At 45.4% G+C, this 14,522-nt stretch overlaps 1 protein-coding gene across 4 annotated transcripts in view; it reads left to right on the top strand.

Annotated features, from left to right (window-relative positions):
* Positions 1 to 12,859, top strand: part of KANSL1 (KAT8 regulatory NSL complex subunit 1) — a 145,254-nt gene extending 132,395 nt beyond the window's left edge. For all 4 annotated transcript variants that reach the window (XM_033169854.1, XM_033169855.1, XM_033169856.1 and 1 more), the window contains 6 exons: positions 196 to 350; positions 4,248 to 4,372; positions 4,618 to 4,675; positions 6,776 to 6,888; positions 9,251 to 9,497; positions 10,679 to 12,859. In XM_033169854.1, the coding sequence (XP_033025745.1) occupies positions 196 to 350; positions 4,248 to 4,372; positions 4,618 to 4,675; positions 6,776 to 6,888; positions 9,251 to 9,497; positions 10,679 to 10,906 (926 nt within the window). In that variant the 3' untranslated portion in view covers positions 10,907 to 12,859. The remainder of the gene's footprint in view (positions 1 to 195; positions 351 to 4,247; positions 4,373 to 4,617; positions 4,676 to 6,775; positions 6,889 to 9,250; positions 9,498 to 10,678) is intronic.
* Positions 12,860 to 14,522: the final 1,663 nt, after the last annotated feature.

Below are 14,522 nucleotides of genomic sequence, written 5' to 3'. Positions count from 1 at the left end.
CCATTAAAACTTCCTCCTTCAGGGAAGTAGGTCCTGCCCAATGAGGTTCTTCTCTTTCTCTCTTGTGTGCTTTCTGGTTCCTTTTGGTACGTATTGCTTGATTACAGGTTGCTGCAAAGCTTTGCAATGATGGTGATGATAATAGGCACTGTTGGATTCACCTCCTCCTCCTCTCTGTGCTTCCTTCCTGCACAGTATTGAAGCACCATGCAGATATCGGAGGCCCGAGCTACCTCTCCAGCAACATGGCCTCCGTGGCCCACAGCCCCATTGTGCGGCAGCTGTCCACCTCCTCGGAAAACTCCATCCCTTCTGCCAGCACGAGCTCGCTGGGAGCCTCCAGTGCATCTGTAAGTATCTCCCAGGAGTCTCCCCCCCCCCAACATAGTGCATTAAAGCAAGCCTTGTGGTCATCATCATGATACTTGCCCCTTCACTAAGCAATGCACTTTGCAGAGTGTAAGACAGGCATAGGCAAACTCTGCCCTCCAGATGTTTTGGACTACAACTCCCATAATCCATAGCTAACAGCACTAGTGGTCAGGGATGATGGGAGTTGTAGTCTCAAAACATCTGGAGGGCAGAGTTTGCCTATGCCTGGTGTAAGAGGAGAGGTCCCTGCCCCAAAGGAGCTTCCAGCTGAATGTGACACAGAGGAATCGGCAATGGAAGGGGAGGGAATCCTGAGTCAGGGTAAACAGGGAAGTAGTATGTGCTGTTTCAGTTGCAATTTCTTGGGCTGGCTTTCTGGCTGAGCTGCAGCAGGGCGCCAGGGGTGGGGGAATGAGTGTCCCTCCCAGTGCTACTAGACTCCCAGCTCCCATCAGACCCAGCCAGTGACCAAGGATGTTGTAGTTCAGCAACATCTTCAGAGAGAGGGACGGACACATTCCCTAAGCTTTTGTGCCAGAGTTTTCACACAAAGGGTGGGTTTTGTGGTTTTCACTGCTTGAACTCATTACTGTTACGAGGGGTAGGGCTGAGGTTCAGTCTCCCACCTAGGTTTTGGAGCCTGGGGCCAGCTGTTGGGCCAAGTCTGTCTGGTTGCTCAGGCATCAGTTTCTGGAGTGAAATTGATAAGTGTGACAGAATTGGCATAGGCTGTGTTCAAGAAATGGTGTCGAGTCTGCAGCAGACAATGGAAGGCACTTTAGCAAAGGAAGGTGGGGTTCTAAGACTGGTGAGGCTTGGGCTGAAGAGAGCAAAGGCAGGCTTGGCTCACGAATGAGGAGAGGGCGCCCCTTTTCAAAGGGTTTTTGAATGTGCCCTTAAGGCAGCTGTACAGGAGAAAGGAAAGTTGATCCTGTTGGACTAAGGGCAGAAGAACTTCATGCAAGGAAACCTCAGTATCTGTTGAACTGCAGTAGTAGTAGTAGTAGTAGTAGTAGTAGTAGTAGTAATAAATAAATAAATTAATTCAATACTAAAAACAAGGCCCTCAAGGAAGGCCAAGATGTAAAAATCTAAATAAGCCAGAGGTATTAAATAAACTTGTTCATTCTAACTCATTCAGTAAGAAGAGCAGAGTCTTCCATTTCACATGTTGCCACATGATCATGCTATTTGGGATTTTATACCACCCCTTAAAAAAAAGAGGAGGAGAGGGGATTAAAAAGAGATACAGGAGGGAGGCTACTGAGCCCATTGAGAAGTTTCTACCTCCTCCCTGATTGGCTCTTACTACTTCATACTTCATTGGACCATTCAGGTGCCTAAATAACAGAGGGGCCCACTGATGTATATCCAGTGACTTTGGCTTAAGCCAATCAGTGCCAGGATTTCTCTGTGTGTAACAATCCTATTCTCCTACATTACAGGGCTATAATGAGGCCAGTTAAACACCCTAGATTATGCAGCAGCACCCCTCCCAACTAATCACCTCGCCTCAATCATCTTGTGATTAAAGTGTAGTTTTAACAACAGTAGATGTTTGTATTCAGGTTTCATCCACATTTTTTCACACTGAGGGTGGGAAGGAGAACATTGAGACAATGGTAAATTGCGGCAGCTTCTGTCAAGATTTGTTTTTGTTTGGTTTTGCTTGTCTATAATCTGTTCCATCCCCAAGGGCTTGGGTACAAACGTGAAAGTTTTTTTTAAAAAAAAAAATCTACGAAGACTTGGGTTCCGGTTTCCTGGTATAGTCATGACTTTTTCTAGATGACTTTTGGGCAAGATAACCACTGCTAGGATTGTTGTGATTCTGAGATAAGATCTGAACAGACTGCGATCTGCACCGTGTCATTAGGGACAGGGAAGGAGGAAAAGCTGTAGATTCTGAGCTCTTAAGTGAAGAGGATAAAATAACCCAGCGGCAATAGAACAGGTCTTGAAATTCTGCGCGTGGGGGGGGTCTTGGAATCCTGATCAACCCCCCTGAAAAACAGGTGAAGTTCAGAGGCGGCACACACAGCAAGCCACGCCAGTGCTTTGGAAAGCTGTTTAGGAATGAAGCTAGGGAAGAGTAGGAGCTATGGGGAAGCTGCCAGGAATGCCTCCCTATATGCCTTTGCTGTAAAAAAAAGGATTTTTTTTCTTGTTTTTTTTTTAAAAAGCACACATTTGTGCACAGAAAATGTTTTTTGAAGCTCGCAGTGGCGTCTCGGGGAAGAAGCGGCACCCCCAGGTGTGCAAGGCATGTGCTGCTAAGATAATGCATAAAGCTGGTGAGGGTGAGATGTGCTGAATACCTAAAAAGCCCTTTGTTGCTATGGATATTCAGGAAGACGTGTCGGAGAACATTCACAAATGTTGGGATTCAAGGAGAGGGCGACTTGTGCTTGGAGGAGGGTAGGCATTTTTTAATTTTAGAAGTGCACCGTGTGCAGGCTTGGTTGCATCTCTGCGCTTCAGTTGTTCAGAAAGACTAAAATGGGCGTGGCCCTGTGCCTGGCCAGGTACCCAATCAGAAAGTTCAGAGGGGAGGCCAAAGAGGCTCCCCTCCCCCAAATCAACCATCCCTATCTCTCTGAGTCATGGATGGGGAACCAGTTCAGATGTTCTTGGCCTCTTGCTTCAGGCAGCCTACATGACTGATAGTCTTGGCATTGGGAGTTGGAGAGCCAAAGATTCCCCATGCCTTCTGCAGGCAGAATTTATTCTCAGATACCCCCAGAACTTTGTCCTGTGTACACTGCTATGAGACAGAAAAAAAGAATTCTAGAGATTGGAAAGGGTGTAATAATTCTCTCTTGTGTTAACACTTAACAACAGTAGGCCCAGGTATTCCTTCCTATGGAATTGTCTTTGCTTGAGAGATAGTGCAAGGCATCTACTCCCTCCTCCACCCACCTTCCTTCTGCTACACGCTCTTTCTTCCAAGTGTAGCAAGGCGCCACTCTGCTGCCTTAGTCAGTCAGCTTTCAGAAATCACTGCAGGGCTGTTAATGCTTTCTGCACATGCAAGGAATTCCAATGTATTCCGACCCAGTGCTCTTCCTCGTGGGTCATTTTGTGGCTGTGAATTTCTTGGACTGGCGGCGATGGCAGCTGTGCTATTGTCTCATAGGGTGACATACACTGAGGTGAGAAAAGGCATGAATCAGGAGCTCTGAGCTTTCCGGTGGTTGCTGACACCTAACGACCCCCCCCCTTTGAATATTTAACCCAGGGGAGGCCAACTCCCAAGAGACCGCGATCTACTCACGGAGTTGAAAGCTGGCAGTGATCTACCCCCCCTTTGGGGGGTTCAGGTCAAAGTTGTTGAGTTTTTTCAGGGAGGAGGTAAAATGTTGAGCTTTTTTAGGAGAGCCACAATTGTTCAGCTTCTTTGGGGGGAGCCAATGATCTGCCTGTTGGACATCATGATCTACCTGTTGGACATGCCTGATTTAAACCAATTGAACCTAGGATCCTAGCAGTTGGGTAAAACAGATTCACAAGCATGCGCGCCTGAACCTGAGTTGGGGAGAGAGAAACGCACAAGTGGCAACATAATTCTCCATTGTGGAGAAGACTTGAGTGTGTGGGTGTCTAAAGGCAGCAGCCCAAATTCCCTGGATGAAGGTGTACTTAATAAGGAAGTGAGAAGATGCCCAGACTACATCCATAGAATGAGCTGACAGGGAAATGGCTTCTGGGGCTTGGTTTGAAGGTTGGTGGCACAAAACAAACCACCCTGGAGTGTTTTTGGTAAGGGACAAGACTCCATCTCTTTGGGCAGTCACGTGGCCTTTATGCAGCTCCCTGCTCTTGGAAGTGCTTCCTCCCCTTCCTCCCCTGAGCATTTTTCTTTTTGTGTTTTGCAGCAGCAGCAGCCGCGGAGAAGGAGAGGCGAAAGCTCTTTCGATATTAACAACATTGTCATCCCTATGTCTGTGGCTGCGACGACCCGCGTAGAGAAACTGCAGTACAAAGAAATCCTCACACCGAGGTATGCCCAGAGATGCCGTTCCCCCCCTGCTCTCCTCCAGATCACACGAGGGGAGGGCCCTAGACCCACAAGGACACAAGTGTGCAAAAGTTAGGTTTTCCCCATCGTGAGGAAGGGGGGGACCTTGACGGTGGTCCAAAAAAGCCCCATGTTTCTTGCCTGGCTGTACAAAGTGCCCAGAGTATTGAGGATGGCCACCCATTCTCCGGTTGACTGACTGGCTTCTCTGCTGACCTGTGTTGCAGCTGGCGTGTGGTGGATATCGGTGGCCTGAAGGTGAACCCTGATGAAGACAACGAAGAGGTAATCCAAATGGTTCTCCTCGTTGGCCTCTGTGCAGTTGATTCTCTCTCTCCCCCCCCCCCCAATATTTCATTATGTGTCACGTATTTTCCTGTTGTATTCCACTCTAGGATTGGTTTTAATGAAAGAAGGTTTATAGAGTAACCAAAATAAAATAAATAGGCCCTTCTGGAGCTTCCGTGCCCAGGGCAGCACTTATTTATCTACTTGCACTGGCATGCTTTCGAACTGCTAGGTTGGCAGAAGCTGGGACAGAGCAATGGGAGCTCACCCCGTTGTGCGTATTCAAACTGCCAACCTTCTGATCAGCAAGCCCAAGAGGCTCAGTGGTTTAGACCACAGCACCACCCTCTCCCTTTAGATTTACCATTGATGTATGATCATTGGGCTGGTAGGTGGTTTTCATTAAGCAGCCTTCCTAAAACGTTCCCATGAAATCAATCCAGCAGATATAACCAGATTTTACTGTTCCTCCTGTCAGTTTGCAAATGATATGTAATCGATTACTCTTCCTCTCCCCACCCCCCTGCTTTGCCTTGTGTTCTTTGCGCTGAAATGAACGGGGTGGAATAACATAATGACAGTGTAACGTACGTAATAAACTACATAAATTTTACCAAGCAGAGAGTGAGACAAGTAACTATTTCAGAAGATGAACTGCAGCAGAATGAAAACAGTGCTGCATGCAGTTAATACCGGCAGGATGGCAAACAATGCCTTCTTGTAAGGAGAAAGCAGCCTTGCCTTAATCTTCGACCGCCATCCTTGAAGTGGCTTTTTATGTAGTCACAAAACCTACAGTGTAATTTATTTAATATGCCTTTGTAGAGTCTGGAAGGAATTGAACAGGCAGTGCAGCTCTCTCAGCCTTCAGCTTAGGCATCCGTTGCTTAAAGCAATGAGACTGTGTTTGGCAGATGACGAGATTGTTTTATGGTTTGAAAGTTACCCACATGCGGGATTTTGCCCCCAGGTGGTGCACATTTAACCTCACCCTAAGAAACTGAACATTCTTCAGGATATGGATATTTCCTTGCATGTACAATCCGATTCCTGGAGAAGATGAGGGAAAATCTTACCTCCTGTTATAGGGAAGGAACAAGATAAAGCCCAATTCCTCCCAGGTTTCTCTTCCTCATGAAGAAGTGTTTGAGAATATTCATGCAGTGAGGACAGACCTTTTGTCTACGGCAAAAAAATAAAATTGCCCCTTCATTTATTCTCTGATTTCGCCACTGCATTCTGCTCTTTGCCATACTAAAAACCAACAATCCAAATGAATTAACACAATACAATATTTAGAAAGAAAAAAATGGGAAGGCACCAAATACCAAGGAAGGGGAGAGCCTCCAGGCGCAGAGAAATATTGGAGCCCAAAACATTTTAAATGTTCTGGACACCAGGTGCAGGCTTCTCTCCGTCCCCCGTTCCCTGTTCCCTGCAACATAAGCGAACAAGGACATATGTTGTAAAGACACTTCAGATATGGAATATGACCTTTCCATCAAAATTTTGTTTCATTTCCAAATGTTGTCTGACAGTTGAAAAGCAGCAGCTTTCTGAAGTTTGGGTTTGGTATGTGGAATAACTGAGCAGATGGGGGCATCATTCATTCACTCTTTCATTCCAAATTAAATAAATTAAGATTTACTGTGCTCCTTGCCCTACATAAGTACCGTCCCAGGTAGAATACTGATGTTCTTTGCAAGAAGGCCGCTCCAGCCTCTCACTGCCAGGATACGGATAAAAAGCACACCTGAGAGACCTAAATCAGTTTTCAGAACTGGAGGAGGGTGTTTCTGCTGCAGCATAGCTCATCACCTCCTAAAATTGGGCCTTGCTGTATATGAATGTTTCCTGATCAAACTGTGGGGTTTGTTGCATGGGCAAAGTGAGTTTTGAATTGGAACAAATGAGCCCTCGCCCAACTTCTGTTGCCTCAAATGTGTGCTCACAGAAACTAGTGGGATTGTCAGAACAGCTGCTGTGCCTGGACATCTTTATGGTGTGCCAGGTGGTGTTTTGTACAGCCTCCTTCATTCAAACCAGAGAAGCTTTGGAGACTATCTCAGTGCTAACCTCACATGATTTCTCTTCCAGATAGAGGATCTGTCCGACTCAGCCTTTGCCACTCTCCACGCCAAGTGTGAGGAGTCGGAACGGGCAAGGTGGCTTTGGAGCACAACTATGCCGCCTCAGCGGCGGGGCAGCAGGTAAGGGCAGCTGCTGTTTCAGCCTATAAATACCTCCAAATATCTAAAAGGCTGTCTTGGGGAGAATGGAGCAAGCTTGTTTTCTCCTCCTCTGCAGCCTAGGATCTGAGATCGAAATATCAGGAAGAACTTTCTGAAAGTAAGAGCTGTTCCAACAGTGGAGCAGACTGCCTTGGAAGCTGATGGATTCTCCTTCCTTTGAGGTTTCTGAGCAGAGGCTGGATGGCCATCTGTCATGGATGCTTTAGTTGAGAATCCTGCATTGCGAGGGCTTGGACTAGATGACCCTCAGGGTCCCTTCCAACTCTTTAATTCTGTGATTCTGGGTTCCAGCAGATGCTCAGAGTTGGCCAGCCTCCAGTAAAGGAGAATGCCAGCACTACTCAGAAGCCTTTTAGAACTTGACAGGTCAAAGACAACACCCACAGTACTAGCCAGCAGACAGGAAGGAAACAGGACAGCGGCTGAAACAATCTGAGGTGCCTCATTTGTGAGTGCAGCCTCTGGGTCCAATCCTACCCTGATTGGACACTAAGCACTGTTTACCATTCCATTCGAACAGCAACTTGCTTTGGAAAGCAGGGTTTGATCCTGATAACCAGTCCTTGTTTGCAGGAGAAATTTAACCATATCTTGCCCATTTGAACAAAACAAACCTATGGTTTGTCTCAAACCAGGAAATGAGAAAGAGAACTGCCGCACCCAAAAGGAAGGACAGAGTGCCTGAGCCCTAGGCTCGAGCACCTAATTACAAACCACAGTTTGGAAGTTAAATCTGAACTACCCCTCTACATAACATGTTTCCAGTAATCACCCTGTAAGGTTTTGAGTGAATGGCTTATTCTTTTCATTGTGAATTTGCAGAGTTTAGCTCTTTAGGGGGTTGGACTAGATGACCCTCCCTTCCAACTCTGCATTTCTGTGATTCTATAAGCCCAAATGCCTTGGTGGTGGGCAACTTAATTTCTGTGTTCCTCGGTATTGCCGCACAGGCAGTGTCTATCTTGAGATGTGGCGATGTTCTGGTATTTGCTTGTTGGAAGAAGATAGAAGGCACCAATGTCTGAGGCTAGAAGGAGGGGCTGCTTTCAGGAACTCTGGTTCTTTCAGAGCCTGGTTGAGGAAACTGCAGCCCTTTAGAGTATTTTAAGATTTCCATCATCCCAGACCATTTAATGGACCATCCTGACTGGGGCTGATGGGAGTTTGGATCCAACAATATTTGGAAGGCCACAACCCCCTCTTGCATGGGCTAGAAAATGGCAGCCAGGTTATTAACAGGCACTGGCAACTGACATTATTTGCCTGGGATTGGCGACACAACAGTTCTGCGAGTTTTGCACTTTTACAGGTGTGCACAATGTAGACTTCAACACAAGGAATACAGTACAGTAGAAGGATGAGGGAGGCAGACTGCAGCATGGCTAGACGGGGGAACTGACAGGTGTTTCATTTCAGTTACATTTGCTTGGGTTTTGGCACAGTAGGGTAGGGGTGAGGAAATGGATCTCGCCAGAGTTGGAAGGCGTCCATCTTCTGCGGGACTCTTGCTCCAGGCGGGCAAGACTGTTTGAATTGGGAGTTTGCTTAGCTCCTGATCCTTGTATAGCCACAACCTGAATTTAAGCCACAGCTGCAAAGGAAGAATCGGGAGCTTTTGCTTTTGGATTTGGTGCATTTATGTTGCACTGCTTTTGGAAGCAGCACGGCAGCGAAAAGTACCAAATTCAAACAGTGCTGAATTTAACCTGCGTCTCCCAAGGGATTGTTCCGTCGCGGCTTGCATTTGGTGCTGCGTTTGAAGCTGCAGCACCAAACCTGTCCCTGTACCTGACACCGGATGACGGACAGATCTGCGTGGCTTGGCACAAACAGCCTAGCAGGCCAAAGGGCCTCAGTTAGACTCCCTGACTGGAGGTGCCTCACTGCTGGAGGAGAATCTGAAGACGAAGGAATTGTGCCAGAGGCGGCGGGTCGTAGGAGGGATTTGAAGGCTGTTCCGATGGGACAGCAGGGGAGAAAGGGCAGAGCCCTTTGAGGGAGCTGGAGACCTAGGGTGAAGGCAGGGATCTGTCAGGATATGAGAGCAGAGAGGTTGCAGCAGTTGAGGAAGAGTGTGTCAGACTTGGAGAAGAAAGGGGCTTGTCTTCATCTACCTGCTCTCCTTGCCCTTTCCCAGCACTGCAGCTATGCTCTGCTTGAAACTAATCTGGATTGAGTGAGGTGGGAGGGCACACTATTGGGTGGGTTTTGGTGGCCTTTTGGATGCAAGCCATTGGAGGCATGGCTTTCAACATGTGATGCTGGCACCTTCCTTTTTCAAAGCAGAGGGGGGAAAAGAAATGCATTGTCGTCATTCCAGGTCTTACAGATCCACAGATGGACGGACAACGCCGCAGCTGGGGAACCCCTCGACCCCACAACCAGCATCACCCGATGTTGGTAACTGCTACGCGCATTCTGATGTCTCCCACACCCACTCGCCACGCAGCCCCATCAGCCCAGACATGTTCTCTGGTCCCCACACCCCTCTGTCCCGGGACTCCATGCGGCATCTGTCCAGTGAGGACACACGATGTTCCACACCGGAATCTGGCCTTGATGAACAGGTGGGTGGTGGGTTTCTTTGCGACTTTGCTTAGCATTCTAGGTGGTAATATTAATGAGTTGTGTTGACAGACAAGTAATGTCTACTGTGAAGAAGGCAATCTCTCTCCCCACCGTCCAATAATAGGTTTCCAGGGCACCTGTAGTTAGAGTGGGGGTTTTACTTTCTGGGCAGTAAGTAAGTAAGTAAGACCCTTCCCCAGTCCATCTGTGTGCAAAAAATGTCTTAACAAAAGCACTGGACGCAGTTTCTCAGTAAAACTGCTATCAATCTGTCAGTGTGCACAGGTGAGGTTATGCCAGGGGCCTTCTGGTGTTAGACTTCACTCTCTTCCGCATAAGCCAGCTTGGCCAATCTCTGGGGGGCCACAGCTTCCATCCCTTGTTTATGCTGATAATGGAACAACCTTCCCCAACCAGAGTTATCACATATTTCGGACAACAGCTCTCAGCCCCAGCTAATATGGCCAATGGTGAATAATGTTAGAACAACATCTTCAGGGCACCAGAAGGGTCTACCAGACACTTCTGAACCAAGATGGGCAGGAGGAGATAGGAGTGCTTAGTTGTGGACAAGAGCGTATGAGATATAGTGGGTGTAACTGAAGCCTGCTGGAGTGGAGCACAGCAGTGTGGAATACAGCCATCCTGATAGATAAAAACTATTTAGGAAAGATGTATAGGAAGTGGTCTGGTTCCAGGTGTTGGCGAGGGGTGCCTCAGTCAAGACACTTAACTCGCATCCTTTGAGAAGTCTGTAAGGATGTTGTTGCACGTTTCTTGGAAGAACAGCAGGTTGCTGTCAGTGCTTGAAGATTCAGGGATGGAGGATTTAGGTTAAATATTGGGAATATTTGTGTATGGGAATAGAATGTATACATTGCCCAGGGAAGTTGGGGGGGATACCTCCTGGAGATTTCCAAGAAAAAAATGGACAAGGCAAGAACTCTAAAGGCCCCAATTCAGGGTTGGTGCTAACTGTCCCAGCTCCCGTTCATTTCCCAACTGGGCAACACGTTTCTCAGAAAACGCTTCAATTAATATTGCCGTACAGGTTTCTGTAGTGAACTGTGTGTCTGGGACTTAGCTACAGAGATAATGGTTTGATGTATTCTAAAGGGTGTGCGGATGCCGTGCAGGTCGATGTTGGAACCCCCCTGACCAGTCTTCGTTTGCTTTTCAGACTGTACAGCCCTGGGAACGACGCCACTTCCCACTGTCCTACAACCCCAAGACAGAGTGCGAGGACCAGTTGGATCCGCACGACCGGGCCTCACGGTCCACACGGCGCACCTCCGGCAGCAAGCCTTCCCGGGAAACAGACGGAGCTCCCACCTCGCCCACCCTTGCTTGCCTCAAGAACCGGAATCCAGGGGCCGTGGCCACAGTTCAGCGGCCGACCCACAGATAAGAGATGGACAGGAAGATGAGAGCAAAAAGCAATCCACCAAACTAACTCTTGGCATTAAAGCTTCTGAAATCTGCGTTTGATATTCAAACATCCTGCCGGGAATTTTCACAGTTTTTAGTGAATTTAAGGAGTTTAGAAACTGTTTTATTTTTCTTTCTTTCTTTCCATGTTTCCTTGTCACGCACACCTTTTATCCAGTGCTGTGTGGTCTAATGAGGAGAGCAAACTTGTCTCCCCTTTCCCATGCTTTAGGTGTACACTCCACAAACAGGAGGGTGAAGCTGGCCAAGTGACCCCTGGAATTGGTTCTCTGGTGAAAGGCTTTTCTTTCTTTCTCCTTTTTTCTTTTTCTTCTGTTCGGTGTCTGTTCTCCTCACCTTACCACCATCACTGTGCCCCTCCCCCCAAGATTTTAGTGGAGTGAAATTAGTGGTGAAAAGTGACGTCTTCTGAGTACAACTTCCCTCACTATCTGTTTCTGCTCTTGGGCCGCAGTGGCACTAGAATGCACTTGCAATGCAAACTCTCCCTGAAGCTGCACCCAAAAGAGATGGCTTCCCACCTTGTGGGCTAGAAGAAGAAGAAGAAGCTCTTCCCCTCCAGTTCCTTCACCTTGTGTTACATTTATTAATCCGTTCTGCTGTTTGTTGCTGCTTTTCAGACCATCTCTCCATGTTAAAAGATTTGTACAAGAAAAGGCAATTTCCTATCAGTACCCTGGATGTGATTTTTTTTTTAATCAGTTTTATTCAGCTCATACTGTGCTGCTTAATCCCTCCCCAAGTAGCAAGTTAGGAGCGGGAAAGAGGCTGTCACCCCATCTAGAAATTTTTTTGGGGGGGAGTTGTCATTCTCCCCTCCCCTTTACATGCTGTTAAGTTATTAACACTTCAGTATTCCCTTTTTAATTTTGCACTTTGCCCATTAGTCTGAAAGTTGCAGTAGGTTTTATTTCTTCTGCTGCTCAGTTGCAATACAGTAGTGTTAAGCCTTAAAATACTGAGAGGGATGTCAGCAGGATTCAGGAACTTGCCACCCCAGATTCACAAGCCATATTTTAGCAAGTGTCGTAAAATTCATTGTTTTCCCCCACCCTATATAGAAATATATGGTCTATGCATTGCTTGAGATTACATCTTATATTTTAAGCTATGTTTGAGTATCTAAATTGTTTTCAACTTTTTTTCTGGAGAAAGATAGGACTTTGTTTTTCACCACTACTGCTTAACTCCACTTCCACACACCCCTTAGTTCAAAAGTAAACTTCTCCCGTCAAGTTTTCTTTCCTCTTTCTCATAACTTCTTGGGCTAGCTATTGACAAGCTCAACAGGTTTGGAAATTTTAAAAATCATTTTGTTTTATTTTTTAATTTAAAGAGGCTGTTGACATCACATCCCCAGTGGCTCCCAGATTCTGCACACCGATCCATCTGTAATGTTTTTCTGACCCCTAGCGGTGTGGCTGTTGGTCCCTGTCCTGTTGTTAGCATTGCGCCTGTCTTCTGTATTAATCACATCACCAAAAAAGGAAAAAAATACATTTTTTTCTCATTTTGTAATCGTAACGAAATAGTAGCTAAACTGCTTAATGGTTGGGGTTTTTTCACAATTTTCAACATTACCTAATGTTTTTGGTTCTGTTCTAGTTAATTTCTTTTTAAGAAGAGGAAAAACCCAATGCTACCATATCCCTCTGCATTAAGTGCTTTTCTATTTATAAGGTTGAAAATTCTGAATAACCCTCTTAGCGTTATAAAGGAAAAATCCAGAAAAAAACCACCTTGTATTTTGTAAATATTTCTTTTCCTGCTTCAAGCTGTGTAATGTCCTTGTTATATAGAAACGCTTTTCTTCAGAGAAGCTGATCTTTGTTTAATGTCTTGATTCTGTTGGCCAAAGCACAAATGTGTGCTTATAAAAAAAAAGATTAAAAAAATTAAAAAGTTAAGAAAACTGTGTGCTAAATCTCTTCTTTGGGAAATAACAGTTGGATGAGTGCTATTATTAGAGATTAGTGAGGATGCAGAGGTATCAATTGAAATTATCAAGGAATAAAAGCAAGCAATGGCTTTAAGAATGTGACTAAAATCTTGACTGATTAAAACCTTAAATCACCATTTTTAAAATTTCTTTTTTGAAACTAGCATTTTCAAAGACAGGCTTTCCCCCAGTACATAATAAAATGGTAGTAGCCATGGTGCTGAGGTGGGTACCTTTCTCCCTAGCCTAGCCCAGCAGCCTGGTGAGGATGTAAGCCGCTTTTTTTTTTGTTATGTTCATTACTGCCACATGATTCCTGGAGAGTTATCCAAGGGTGAATACAGCCCTCAATACAAAAAGGTCTTGCCATGCCTATAGTGGGGATGAGTGTCTTGTCCAGATGATAACTCAGCTTAAAAACAAGTTCTGGAAGTACCATCCTCACAGGAACATTTTTTAGTTTAATGATGTGGTAAGAATTTACAAATGCCTAAGTGTATGAAACTGGAACAGTGCTAACAAACATCTGTTGGTTAGTTGTGACAAGAACGGTGTGACTCCTGCACTACCCCAATCTCCACTCTCTCCAACAAAGGCAAAGCTCATTTCATATTGTAGTAATGAATTCTTTATTTCCAAATTCACTTTTACAGCAACAGTCGGTGTAAACCAGTTGTTATAACACACAAGTACAATATGGACAGTCACAGACAGGTAGCTAAGCTAGGATGATCATATGGAGATCTTACTCCTTTCCCACCCCCTCCCACCCCGTTTCCCCACCCCCGTTAAACTTAAAAGGGAATTTGTTGGGTCTTCCAAACTCCACTGTCCCTTTTTCATACTTTCAAGTTCATGACAAAAAGCCCATTTTTTCCTCATTAACTTTCAAAACCATGATTTTCATCTGTCAAATTTTAACACTTTTCCAACCCCCTAGATATGTATATTTATATACCAAGACAAGACACCAGCCAGTCAATTCAACATGGCCCTCGATTGGAACCCTCATGGGTCTAACCCTCTATAAAACTGATGCCATTATGCGTCCTAAAATGAGCCATAAAGACAATCAAAACCTATGTTTGAAAACAGATATTGTGACTTAGATTGATGGCTAAATTTGGGGTGGGGGGAAATAACTCAGAATGTTTCAATGGGGAAGGGAAAGATTTGAGCAGTGAAATAAATGGATGACTGAAAGGGCTGTTAATATTCAGGAGAATCAGGGAGTCAAATGATCTCAAATATAACTGGTTTTTTTGTTTTGTTTTGTTTTGCTTCATACTGAATAAAGAGGGTTATTGTTTTATTTACAGCTTAAGCCAATACAAAAACTGACAAAAGATTATGTTTTTCCAGCCCTAGCTCAATCCCTAATGCAAACAGAAAAGAATCTCAATGACATGGTATATGCTCTCAGTGGGAAAAAATCTCACATTTGTTCACTTCAGGCATATTAAGCTTCCTCACATCCTTAAAAATAAAGCCTGCAGTTGTATCGTATTACTTAAATACAGTATCATAAGAGTTAATGGAAATTGTTGAAAGGTGACCAATATGCTGATCAGTCTGAAGAACCCTGGCTACCACATTGGTACTGCAGTAGTGATATAGCCAACAAAGTAACATTCTT

This window comes from Lacerta agilis, chromosome 14 (genome assembly GCF_009819535.1).
Source record: "Lacerta agilis isolate rLacAgi1 chromosome 14, rLacAgi1.pri, whole genome shotgun sequence".
NCBI lineage: Eukaryota > Metazoa > Chordata > Lepidosauria > Squamata > Lacertidae > Lacerta > Lacerta agilis.
The sequence above is the reverse complement of the archived record's forward strand: the minus strand, read 5'-3'. Positions and strand labels throughout refer to the sequence as shown.